The 13,569-nt window shown below is 47.4% G+C and overlaps 1 protein-coding gene across 4 annotated transcripts in view; it reads right to left on the reverse strand.

Annotated features, from left to right (window-relative positions):
• TBC1D5 (TBC1 domain family member 5) overlaps positions 1–13,569 on the reverse strand; it is a 480,733-nt gene that overhangs the window by 181,305 nt on the left and 285,859 nt on the right. For all 4 annotated transcript variants that reach the window (XM_027769181.1, XM_027769183.1, XM_027769182.1 and 1 more), the window contains one exon: positions 12,899–12,966. In XM_027769181.1, the coding sequence (XP_027624982.1) occupies positions 12,899–12,966 (68 nt within the window). The remainder of the gene's footprint in view (positions 1–12,898; positions 12,967–13,569) is intronic.

Genomic DNA, 13,569 nt, shown 5'->3' on the forward strand with positions numbered 1-13,569 from the left:
AATTCACCATAATTCAAAAAAAAAAATCTTCTTGGTTTGCATTACATCTGGTTTGTGGATACCTGTAGATCTCTGACTCGCTAAAAAGTCAGGATTTGGAGCATGCAGACACACGTGCCCAGCATGTGACAGGGAGGCCGCAGTTCTGTCACGAATGCAGCTTGTGACAACGTGGCTATTCTCCTGCCTTTTGGATATCTCCGTGGGTGACCGCAGTGTGTCGGACTGAATCAGGAGGCAAGGGAAGGAGGGTCCCACTCCCCGGCAGTCCAGGTGCCCGATGGGAGTCGGCAGGAAGGACAGCCAACGCGGCCCAGACTGCCACGGTACGGACGATTCACGGAAGCCAAGTCAGTGTCTGGACTATCCGCGGTGAGGAATTCTCTGACAACAAAGAAAATATGTATTTCCTAAGCAAGAAAAGGGTTAAGAGAAGAGTAAAATGATAAAGGCTTTGTCACCGCATCGTAGTACATAATTAGGTAATTAGAAGTATTAAAACAGACAGAGCACTGGGCCCCGATGAATTACTGAAGATGCAAGTATTCAATAAGATGCCCCAAGGGAAAAAGCAAAGCCCTCGGTGAGGGTTTATAATCATGCGGTAGGACAAAGGCGCGCAGAAGGACTTGAAGGAACAATAACTGATGCTAAGCCCATATTTCAGAAACAGAAAATCAAAACAAGCGCTGATCCAAAATTCAAAATGAGCTGATGAAAACTCCCTAGAACACTATTAAGCACCAAAATTACTATAATACCCTACTGTGGTTTATTGTTTTATTAAAGGACTGGAAAATCAAGCCAAAACTATAAAGAGGAACAATTTGATACAGAATGAAAGTAGACACACCAAACTCTTTTTCTTCCCGTATTCCCTGTTTTGGTTGATGATTTCATCATCCTCCCTAGTTGACACAACCTGCTGTCTGGTCTTTCCAGACACAGAGCTGGATTTATTTTCCCAGCTTCCTCTTCGGTCGGGTGTAGCCACGTGACTGGGTTCTAGCCAATGGAATGAGTGGCTGTTCTATGTGGCCACAAAACCCACCAGCAGGCCCCTGAACCAATTCCCCTTCTAACTGGACAGAGGAGAAAAGGTCGGTCAGGGGACCCAGGAAGCTCCGTGTGGATTGTGGGATTTTTAAAAACCTATCTGCTAATTCGTTAACACACCTTCCTCTGAAGTTATGGCATAGAAAAACGACACAGCTTCCACCAGCATCCCTTTCGACAGCTTGTTCTAGAGGAAGTGTCTTCTGAAGATGGAGACTTAGGGAGCCCTCTGGAGACATCCACATGGGGAGGAATCCAAATGGACACCCCAGGCCTGGTCAAACCATCAGACACCTGACTGCAGTCTCGTGAGAGGTGCTGAGAAACAGCTCCCAAGCTCCTCATCTGCGCGGCCATGGCATAATAAATGACTGCTTTCAGCCACTAAGTTGGGTTTGATTCATTGAGCAGAAAAGATAGTTATTAGAGGCCTTGATACCTGCAACTGGGGTACTGTTAGACAAACAAACAAACACACACCCAACAACAACCTGTGGGGCTGGACCCATGGCCTAGTGGTTACACAGCAGCCCAAGTTTGAATTCCAGCCCTAACATGTATGTGTGGTGCTGACATCCTGATAGGTTGAAGACACAGAGGAGAAGGGATCGCAGCATAACCCTGCCCCACTGAGGACCAGTCGCTTGTTCCTCCTCACTTCCCTCACAAGCACATGCACCCTCTCGCAATTAAAAAAAAAACACACAAACTACAGTGGTTTAGGTGCGTATTGGGCCCGATAGAGACTGGGAGGACTTTCACAATATCACAGTGAAAAACTAAAGCATACAAAAGGCCCTTCTAGCAAAAGATGTTCCATGAGGCAGCTACCACGAGGGCTCAAATGAGAGTGACAAAACCAGGAAACAGAGAAAGGAGTCCTTATTACACAGTGACGGATGATCTAGCAACATGGTAGCCTCCGGTTATATGGAAGTCGAAATCGTAGCTAATAAGCCCGGTGATACAGCTAGGAAAATACTAGGCAAAGCGCTGACAGTGCTGCCTGATGTCCCTGCTCCTCAGTACCATGAAAGGAGGGAAGGGCAAAGAAACAGCTGGTAAGCAGAGAGGTCCCGGGACTTGCTGGGTTTGAGAACGAGACTTCTTCTCTGTCCTAGTCTGTCCAACCAGCACACGATGCTAACACTACTTTTGAGAAAACATCAAACTTTCATCCAAAAATACAGAAAAACAAGACTCAAAGATGAAACCATGGGTTCAACTGTAAAACCCTTTGTTAAGGCCGCAGAAAACACTAAGAGTCTGGGACGGGCAGATGGCGTAATGATTATGCTGCTGGACCCCCACGTAGTCAACCACAATTCAGGTCCCCAACCCGGTGGCTTAAAACTCACTCCGGGCGCGTGTGCATGTGTGTCCAAAATCCAGAGAGGAGAATGGAGGAGAAGGGACTGCAGCATGGCCATCCCTCTGGGGGCTGATTTCTCACTTTCTGTCTCTGTCTCTCCAGCAAGCACACGTACCCTATAGCAAATAATCTCTTTAAAAAAAAAAAGGAAAAATAAATCTTTTGACTCAGGGACTGGAGGTAGGAAGGCAAAGTAGAGAAAAGCTTTGTTTTCTTTTTTCATTTTTTGATTGCCATAGGGCATATGGGCTTGCTAGAGAGAGAGAGAGCGAGCGAGCGAGCGCATTCCAGTGGGGCCTGATCACGTGCGATCCTTTCTCCTCCATTTCCATTCTTTCAGGACTGTGGGTGGCACCTACCACACACACATGCTCAGGGTTTCTCAAACGGCTGAAGCTGGGATTCAAACCGCAGTTGGCCGTGTGGGGTCCAGCTCTCTACGTACTGTGCATAACTGCTTCGCCACGGGCTGGACTCTACATAGCTCTGCTGTTTTTAACTTGCTGTTGCCATTAACCAAGGTAAGAATGGTCAGCTTTCGCATCCGCCTTCGCCACAGACGAAGGTGAATACTGGTTCTTAAAGGTCAAAGAGAGAGAGCAGGATCCTGCTGTGGTAACAACGGGTAGGAGCTAACCCGAGAGGACAGTGGGAAAGTCGCCCAGGAGTCTGTGGAGGAGGAAGGGAGTCTGAAATCGCCACACAGCGGAGAGGGCCGAGCAGGACTGCTGGGATGACGGGCCCCATGGCTGGGCGATGTCAGATGGGGCTGCAGTCCAGGAGGTGGTCTGCCACCATCTGTCTCAGTCTCTCTCTGCAATTGGCATCAGGAATACTTAAGACGGGGTGACTTACAAAGGAATGGGAGCTTTTTAGCTCACAGTTATGGTGGACAGAGTCTGAAGGCACAGGCCAGTCTACAATAGGCAAACAGAAGTACTGAGAATGGCAGGAGAGAGAGAGAGAGAGAGAGAAGGCACCTTTGAAGGCTGTCTCTCGACCAGCTCTCAAGACAATGAACCCCTTCTCAGGAGAGCTGGAACTTGCTGGGTCTCGTGAGACCTTATGGAGACGGCAGCCAGGGTGCAGTCCCCACAATCCAGCCACTGCCCATGAGGCTCCCCATCTCCCAGCACTGAATTCTGAAACGTGAAACTGAGGGGGACAAGTCATTATCCGAATCGTAACACCGTCTAGGTAGGGAATTTCATCAAAGCTTTTTTCTGGCTTTAAACTGCCCTGAGAGCTACGATGAACCCCTACTCCTGCCTCCCGTTCTCCAAAGTAATCTTTCTACTCAGACCAAAAAGGTGAAAAATGAGAAGAAAATATATGGGCAGACGCACGTGTGTGTGTGTGTGTGTGTGTGTGCGTGTGTGTGTGCGTGTGCGTGTGTGTCTACCTTAAGTGCAAGGCTGATGTCATGACTGGAAATACAAACTTTATTTTACAGTTTTTCAGCAATTAAGAAAAAAAACTTAAATCCTAAGAGGAGAATGGAGAAGGGATTGTGGCATGGCCATCCCCCCTGGGGGGTGATTTCTCGCTTTCTGTCTCTCTGTCTCTTTCTGTCTTTCTGGCGAGTGCACGTGCCCTATAGCAAAAACCTCTAAAGAAAAAAAAAAGAAAGAAAGAAAGAAAGAAAAAGAAAAAAAAACTTAAAAGGAAATCCAAGCAGTACCGCTGAAGACCAAAGTAGCTTCAATTCCAATTCTGCTGAGTACTTTGAAGAGGCCGTTGCACTATCAGACAGGTGACGCCTACTGAGAATAGTTAGGATGGGCAGTGACTTTAGCGCCCGCTAGAATTTACTTTTTTCCCTTCTCAAGATGACAGAACCCTGTAACTATCAACAGTGCTTAAAAACCCGGCTCATTCAAAACAATCACTCTCTCGAAAGCCACAACGCTGTCGGTGGGCAGCTCAGAGTCACATAGCGGGGCTGCCCTCTGGGACCACTGCTCCTCCGCTCCCACTTCCCACAGATCAGAGGCATCGGGACATAGGCCAGACACTACAACCGCGTGCTCCGCAGCAAATAACCCGATCCTGCCAGCCAACTACTGCAAAATGTTTTAAACCTCATACATTAGAAGAAAATGTGCGCCAAGAATGTCCGTGCTGACACAGAACAGAAACGGGACACGCGCACCTCAATACCGGCGGGACGGAAAAGCCCGCCGTTCTAAATTCATGTGGGCAAAGATCCTCGTTCTGTTTCTACCGTCCATGTTGCCAAAGGAGGAAGGCCTACAGGCCACTTGTCAGAAGAATTGTTTCTCGTATTCCTGAAAATCTGTTTCCCCCCTCTTTAATATTTGAGAAACACACACAGGTTGCCGACGACGCTGCGCGAGCGGCTTGTGTTGTCGTTCTCACTGTCTCGGCTGTGAACAAGTGCATATGGGAGGGCTGGCCGTGCATGCGCAAGCACGTCTCTGCCTGCATGGAACGGAACCAGGACCCAGCACCAAGTGCATCCACTCATTCAAGTGCGCCTGCCGTCCACCTCGAGGAGACTGAAAATATAAATACAAGCTGCTATTTTGGTGTGATCACGCGAATATGGCAGCTTGTATTTTTTTTTCTTTTTTTCTCTTTAACATTTTAACACTGGGCAGATTGTCTGCAGTAACACACACCGAAATCAATTCTGCTCTGAAATCGCTTGTAAAACCCTCCTTCCCTGAGGAATTTGTTTTTCTATTTAAATAGAAAGTGGGCTTGGAGGGAACTGTGTGACAGATCCTAACGTTTAGGACACCTTCCCTGTGAGAAGCAGGACAGTGGCGTGAAGCGCGAGGAGGACTGGGCTCCAGAGCGGAAATGCCAGGAGGAGGGGCCTTTAGGACAGTCTTCACAGCGCCAAGAAAACAAAGCGAAAAGAAAGAAGAGCCCCTACAAAACCCAGTGAGTTAATTCGGCAAAATCACTTTTGTGTATTCATTTGAAAATTTAATTAAAAATGTTCTTCTCAGAAATAGTCTAGTTTACACGCACTAAAATGTAACATATGAGCTACATTTGACCAGTTACCCAGATAAGACTTTATACAATGAAAATACAGGAACTTTGACTAAGTGGGTAGAAGGAAAATGATATTTAGACGTGTCCAAAGGTTCAACATGAAGAAAAAAATGAAATATAGATATTTGCATTGTACACTATATAAAAATATCAGAACAGGGACCAGCAGTTGGCATAATGGCTATGTTGCTGGACTCCCATGTAGTCGACTGTGGTTCGAGCCCTGGACCCGGTGGCTTAAACTCACGCCAGGCATGCGTGTGTGCGTGCCCAAGATCCCGAGAAGAGAATGAAGGAGAGGGGATTGCGAGGTGGCCATCCCCCCAGGGGGTGATTTCTCGTTTTCTGTCTCTCTCTTTCTGTCTTTCCGGTGAGGGCATGTGCCCTATAGCAAAAACATCTCAAAACAACAACAACAACAACAACAAAACAAAAACAAACACAAACAACAAAAATATCAGGACACTGAGTTATCTACAAAGTGCTCCTTACAGCATAAGCACTGGAATGTGGCCATCATAAACAAGGACTGAATTGTATTATTTTACTTCATCTTTATTTAAATAGCCACGTTTGCAGTATGCATCTATCTGGAGTCTTAGAAAGAGAATTTTAGCAATCATTCATAAATCTAGAAAATATTAAATGACGCAATTAAAAAAATTAAGGAGACAAAGTTTACTTGGACAGGTTAGATCTGAAACTTGACCCACATTTAAAAGGAACAGACGAACACATTAAAACGAGAAATTTAGATCTTTAACAATGCCACCGTGGGGTGGAGACTCAGGTAGGAAACAGTGATTCACTGGCAGGGGAGCTACTTGAAATGTTCGTTGCAATAACCAGAAAAACAAAGATCCAAAACTGAAGGTGACCACTGGCATGTCCGAGTGGCAATCAGATGAAAGTTAAAATATGATCGAAATTGTAATAATGAAGGTTAAAGAATTTTAGTCCCTTAATTTGAGAGAGGGAGAACACATTGAAGAAAAGGCGGTTTGGCAATAGTTTATAAATATGTTAATTTGAAAATGATGTTATAGACGCTGTGTGTGTATATATATCTATATATCTATATATTTTTAGAATAGACCTTGATAGACCAAATAACATACTTCTTTGGAATCTAATATGGAAATAATATTATATCCTGAACTCATTACTTTGCATCGTTTTAAATAATACTGAAATTCACTTCATGTTAGAGTCACGTTTGAAACATGGCGAAATTTGCTCAGAACAGACCCTGCAAGTTCTAAACTGAAAATGCTGTCATCGGAAGTTCCTTGATTTACCTGTGGTGATCAGTTTTTTCAGTAATAAAAATGGGACTAGTAACAACCTCATTAGATTGAGATAAGGAACAATTAATTGAAATGAATGCAAAACCCTCTGAGGCGAAAGGGCCAGTGGCATTAGGAATATTAAAATTAGTTGAAGGGGGAGAGAATATTTAATACAGTGACATATCCAGATCAAATAAATGCAATAATGATGGCAAAACACAGCTTATAAGATCAAATTATCTTGTTTAAACTCGCACTGGAAGGTTGATAATAGCATTTTTTTCAGTGTGTTTATGTTTCTGAATACTGAAAAGATGTTACCGATCGTTACTGGAGCTGCACAGTGCCGTCAGTGAGAAGATCCACATGAGTGATTATTTCTGAAGTATCAATCGGGCGCCTTTCAACGAGACAGAGACAAAACAAGGTCCGTGCTCTCTAGGGCTTTCTGCTAGGTCTGGGAGGGGACGGGGCTCACAGCTCTGGACACACGGCCTCTGCAAAGGCATCTCGATTCTGTATGGTGGCCTCCTTCCTCTTTCTCCACGAGAGTTTGAGCTTTTTAAGGGTCTAGGTCATATTTATCTTGGTATTTCCTGTGTGTGAGATGACTATACATGTACTATGTTGGCAGGTGAGCCTAAATAAATATAAACCCCCCAAATTAAACATTATTATTGGGAAGTTACAGAGGACTTAGCCTTGGCAGGGGACGCTAGCTGACGCTATTACTTGACAGGCTGAAGTTGCATGGCCAAGTTTAGATCTTGGCTCACACTAAAAAAGCCAAACACAGAAGGACACCTTGGGTCTCAGCTACTCAGGAGGCTGAGGCCACAGGGTTAGGAATTCACGGGCAGCAGGCAAACACAGCAAGACTCTGGGAGAGCTGGGCACAGTGGTGGGCGCCTGGGTCCCAGCGACGGGGAGGCCGAGGCAGGAAAGCTGACAGATGGAGCTGGTCTTTTCTCTTTTAGGGGGGGTGAAGTTAAGAAAATCCTACAGAGCATAGTGTAGGCACAGATTATTTCTAACTGGAAGGACTAGAAAGCACTTCATGGATTTGGTGGTGAGGGACTCAGGCCTGGTCGGGATCCAACAGGGAGAAGGAGGGAGCAGGAGCATTCCAGAAACGGCGAGCATGGAAAAAGGAAAGCACATGGCCTCTTCGCGGAGCGACGCCAGGCGTGCTGGTCACAAAGGAGACTGTGCTGAGGTCGCAGGGCTGTGGGTTTGGATCCCTGGGTCAGCCTGAGATACACCGGGAGTAGGTGCATCAGGATCTGAGGAGCTCGGGGGCTGGGGGAAGGAGACGGCAGTGACCAGAGCCTGTGTGCAACCGTGAGTGCGGAAAGTAAGACGGGGAAGAAGCTGGGCGTGTGTCAGGGACGCCGTGGCACGTCCATTCTTCTGTAGGCCCCGAGTCACGGAAGGGTTGGGATTACCAAGAAGCAGGATTACCGTGTGCGACAAGTGGAGGGGACGGGATGTGGAAGGACAGTACTGGGTTGTCAAAGACGACCGCGGTGTATTTGCTCTACATTGTTTTCCTATGCGAAAACACACCATGACTTTTCCGGCAATCCAACAGGTCCAAAGAGGACAATTCAACACAAAACTAGAGGCAGGAGGTGAAAAGGCCCTGAGGCAGAGCGATAGAAACGGAACTGAGCTGATGAACACGGGAAATCTACAAACCACGACACCAAACTCGTGCTCCAAATCATCAAGTGCAGGGTCCAGCAGGTGGTGTGGTGTTAGGTGTGGGGTTCCCACATGGCGGGCCATAGTTGGGGTTCTGGACCAAGCAGTTTGGGAGCCCCACCGGGCACATGTGCATGAGTGCCCAAAATCCTGCGAGAAGAGAGGAGGAGGAGGGATTGCAGTGTGGCCATCCCTGGGGGGTGGCGAGAATTTCTCACTTTCCCTTTCTTTGTCTCTTTCCAGAGGGTGCACATGCCCTATGGTAAAAACCTTAAGAAAAAAAATAGAAAGAATGAAAAAAGAAAAAAGAAAGAAAGAAGAAAGAAATGCATATCCTCAACCTAACGACTGTCTGTGCCCCACATGGTTAGTCTAAGTCCCTAACTTTACTCAACTTGGAATGCTGCGACAGTCCCTAGGCATTCCCATCCTGCGCTCTTAACCCACCCACACCTGCCGTGGTGAAGCCAGAGGCAGCCTGTTGGACCTAATTGCCCTGCGGGATATTCTCCAGGAGCTTCCCACTGCCACCGGAGTAAACCCACGCTTCGGACGGTGGTCCCCAGAACTGCGGGCTCTCCTCTCGACCTCCTTCCATCACGGCCTCGCCGACCTGCCCTGTCTCTCAGAACACCGAGCTCATCCTCACCGAGGGGTGTGCACACGTTCGCTCCTCCTGAAGGGCCCCACACACCCTCCGTGGGAGGCCTTCAAGTTTTCTCACGTCTCACCTGGAGTGTCTTCGCACACGGGCCTTTGCGAGTTGCTGTTCCTAAAGGCGCCCCTCTCGCTGTCCCTGACCCGGCTTCATTTCTTCAGGGTACTTACTTCACCTGTACCCGCTCGCTGGTTCTCTCCCTCCCACCCCAGGTGACAGCGGGACCCTGTGTGCTTCGTCCACTGTTCTCCCCAGCCTAGTGGACAAGCCTGGAACATGGGAGACGCTTGAGAAACACATTTAACCACACCAGACTAGGCCCCGCCGCCGTCGAGAGCAGCTCCCCTGTGACAGCGGGTTCCTCCCGGGTCATCTGCGTCGTTCACGCCAGCCAGATGGCCCTGCGTGGCTCACCCCACGGCCGGCCGCCACCACTGCCAGGGAGCTACGGTTTAATCGTACTCTAAACCCATGGTCCCTCTCAATTACCCTCATTTCAGAGTAGAAACATGCCATCGGTTCATCCTCAGTAGCTGCCTACATCATCTGATTATTCAGGGCTTGGGACATGGAAGGAGGTACCACGAGAGGCCCAGAGGTGCCGACACTACTATTTAGCAGGATCTGCACCCGAAGTGGAGCGCAGGCAAAAGTGCAGGAAGGCGCAGCAGGGACCCATGCTCGTTTCTGGCCAAGCTCAGATGATGTGGAAGGACAGTACTGGGTTGTCAAAGACGACCGCGGTGTATTTGCTCTACATTGTTTTCCTATGCGAAAACACACCATGACTTTTCCGGCAATCCAACAGGTCCAAAGAGGACAATTCAACACAAAACTAGAGGCAGGAGGTGAAAAGGCCCTGAGGCAGAGCGATAGAAACGGAACTGAGCTGATGAACACGGGAAATCTACAAACCACGACACCAAACTCGTGCTCCAAATCATCAAGTGCAGGGTCCAGCAGGTGGTGTGGTGTTAGGTGTGGGGTTCCCACATGGCGGGCCATAGTTGGGGTTCTGGACCAAGCAGTTTGGGAGCCCCACCGGGCACATGTGCATGAGTGCCCAAAATCCTGCGAGAAGAGAGGAGGAGGAGGGATTGCAGTGTGGCCATCCCTGGGGGGTGGCGAGAATTTCTCACTTTCCCTTTCTTTGTCTCTTTCCAGAGGGTGCACATGCCCTATGGTAAAAACCTTAAGAAAAAAAATAGAAAGAATGAAAAAAGAAAAAAGAAAGAAAGAAGAAAGAAATGCATATCCTCAACCTAACGACTGTCTGTGCCCCACATGGTTAGTCTAAGTCCCTAACTTTACTCAACTTGGAATGCTGCGACAGTCCCTAGGCATTCCCATCCTGCGCTCTTAACCCACCCACACCTGCCGTGGTGAAGCCAGAGGCAGCCTGTTGGACCTAATTGCCCTGCGGGATATTCTCCAGGAGCTTCCCACTGCCACCGGAGTAAACCCACGCTTCGGACGGTGGTCCCCAGAACTGCGGGCTCTCCTCTCGACCTCCTTCCATCACGGCCTCGCCGACCTGCCCTGTCTCTCAGAACACCGAGCTCATCCTCACCGAGGGGTGTGCACACGTTCGCTCCTCCTGAAGGGCCCCACACACCCTCCGTGGGAGGCCTTCAAGTTTTCTCACGTCTCACCTGGAGTGTCTTCGCACACGGGCCTTTGCGAGTTGCTGTTCCTAAAGGCGCCCCTCTCGCTGTCCCTGACCCGGCTTCATTTCTTCAGGGTACTTACTTCACCTGTACCCGCTCGCTGGTTCTCTCCCTCCCACCCCAGGTGACAGCGGGACCCTGTGTGCTTCGTCCACTGTTCTCCCCAGCCTAGTGGACAAGCCTGGAACATGGGAGACGCTTGAGAAACACATTTAACCACACCAGACTAGGCCCCGCCGCCGTCGAGAGCAGCTCCCCTGTGACAGCGGGTTCCTCCCGGGTCATCTGCGTCGTTCACGCCAGCCAGATGGCCCTGCGTGGCTCACCCCACGGCCGGCCGCCACCACTGCCAGGGAGCTACGGTTTAATCGTACTCTAAACCCATGGTCCCTCTCAATTACCCTCATTTCAGAGTAGAAACATGCCATCGGTTCATCCTCAGTAGCTGCCTACATCATCTGATTATTCAGGGCTTGGGACATGGAAGGAGGTACCACGAGAGGCCCAGAGGTGCCGACACTACTATTTAGCAGGATCTGCACCCGAAGTGGAGCGCAGGCAAAAGTGCAGGAAGGCGCAGCAGGGACCCATGCTCGTTTCTGGCCAAGCTCAGATCCCAGCGGTTAAATTAAGTCGCAAATACTCACGATGGCTTGCTGTTTAACGCTGTACGCCTATCTAATCGACTACTTGTACACATACTTGTTCAGCCACAAAAATCCTAGGAGGTGGCTACTATTATCCTCATTTTACATAAGAGGGAACCAAACAGGAAAAAGTACTGGTACTAACCCCACAATCAGGGCATATTTGGCTAGAACTCACCCCTCGCACCTTCTGACATAAATTCTACGTCCCGCTGCGCGACTAGAAAGAAGAGCTCCAGCATGGCAAGTCACAGACGCGGCCTAAGCAGCTAGCCCTTCCCACGGGAACTGAGCAGACCTAGAGGACAAGTACGCGGAGCTCAACAAGAGGCAGAGCAGGAAGGAAAAGAGTGATCGTTGTCATTCCAAAAGTAATTGGGTTAGAGAGGGATTCAAATGCATAAAGCCAGAGATAGGCTTTCTCCCCCCCAGAACCAATACCATGACTACACGGTGGACGCTTAATCAGACGCACACGACTTCACATAATGGTTAGAGGCTGATTACAAGTACTCCCCACTTAATGACCACACTGCACTCCTAGGTCTCGGCCACGAAGCGGACGGTGGGTGAGTGAGGAGCTTACAGGCCACCACAGCATACGCATTTTCCAGTCGGCAGCGTGCGACATCACACTAGGATCATGAAATTCTATCCACACAAGAAGCACCCTTAGCTAAGTGCTGGGAAGCAACACGACACACCGAAACACAGCAACGGAGGTCTGGCATGATCAGTTCTATTTATTCTGAATACTACTGTGAGTGCACAATACAAGTTTATAATGAGGTCTGTAGTCTTGAGTGCTTGCGAGCGCTTTATGCAGTAAATACTGACTGAGGCCGGAAGAGACAAAGATTGAGAAAGGGGAGTCTCAGGACTCAAGCAGACTGAGGTTGGGGGTTCCCTGTGTTCGAGAACCAGTCTTAAGTAAGAGCAGTCACTAAACAGGAAGGTTGTTCAGTAAGGAGAGGCTGTCAATATCATTTTAAGATCATCAATATCATAATTTATTTGAAAAAGGAACATAAAAATCTATATTTTAGGAACAGAAGAGACCAGCAGATGGCGGAATGGTTATGTCGACTGTGGTTTGAGTCCCAGACCTGGTGGCTTAAAGTTCATACAGGACGTGTATGCATGTGAGTGTGTGCCCAAAATCCCAAGAGGAGAATGGAGGAGAAGGGACTGCTGGGTGTCCACCCCTCCGAGAAGTGATTTCTCACTTTCTGTCTCTGTCTCTCTGGCAAGCACATGCACCCTATAGCAAAAATCTGTCTTAAAAAAAAAAAAAAAAAGAAAATCATCTTTATTATCAAAATTTGTTTAAAAATTTTATTACTGATACAAGTACTACATTTGATTATGGCTCTTCTATGGATTTCGTATTTTGCAAAAATTGCAAAGAAGTAACACCAATTTGAAGTTACTCATAAATTGTTACCCATAAAAAGTTACTCATAAAGAGTTCTACTTACGTTCTCCTGACATCCTGCTCAATCATTGATCGGAGTTCTTTATCTTGAAAGAATTTGTTCCAAAGACTCTGAAATGAGGAGAAGAATCTTTTACAAATAATCTCATACATTTGTTTAACCTCTATGATTTCCATATAAAAGTTTAAATGATGTAAGTTATTCTTCCCTGAGTTAACACTTCACATCATGGGTAGGATACCTGAGATCAGACTGATTTTTCATTAAAATCTAGATTACTCTCAGAAACATAGTCTTATTCAAAAAGCAACTTTTCCCAGTTCGATGTTATTATATACATTTTAAAACGTCTATATTCTGTATAAAGGGAATGGTACTGTTCACTGCTGTACACCTGCTACTACCCACGTAACAACAAGGTGGGGCTTGCATTAAGAGTAAGGCCCAGGGTACGACTGGGCCCAGCTTGAGCCTGACCTAAACCCCCAATGTGCTAAGAAAGACATGTAATTTTTTTTTTTTTTAAACAAAGCTTCACTTTATAATCCAATGGCTTTTAAGCGTATTTTAAAGTGTGAATTTAGGGAAAGTTTTAAAAATTACTTAAGATTTTCTGCTGTTATACCAAAGACTATATCATACTAATTATACATATCAGCAAAAAAGAATGCTGTTATTATGTACTGAATGGAAACGTGTTCACTTCTCAGGTA

The sequence above is a fragment of the Tupaia chinensis genome, unplaced genomic scaffold (assembly GCF_000334495.1).
Source record: "Tupaia chinensis unplaced genomic scaffold, TupChi_1.0 Scaffold148822_2, whole genome shotgun sequence".
Taxonomy (NCBI): Eukaryota; Metazoa; Chordata; class Mammalia; order Scandentia; family Tupaiidae; genus Tupaia; species Tupaia belangeri.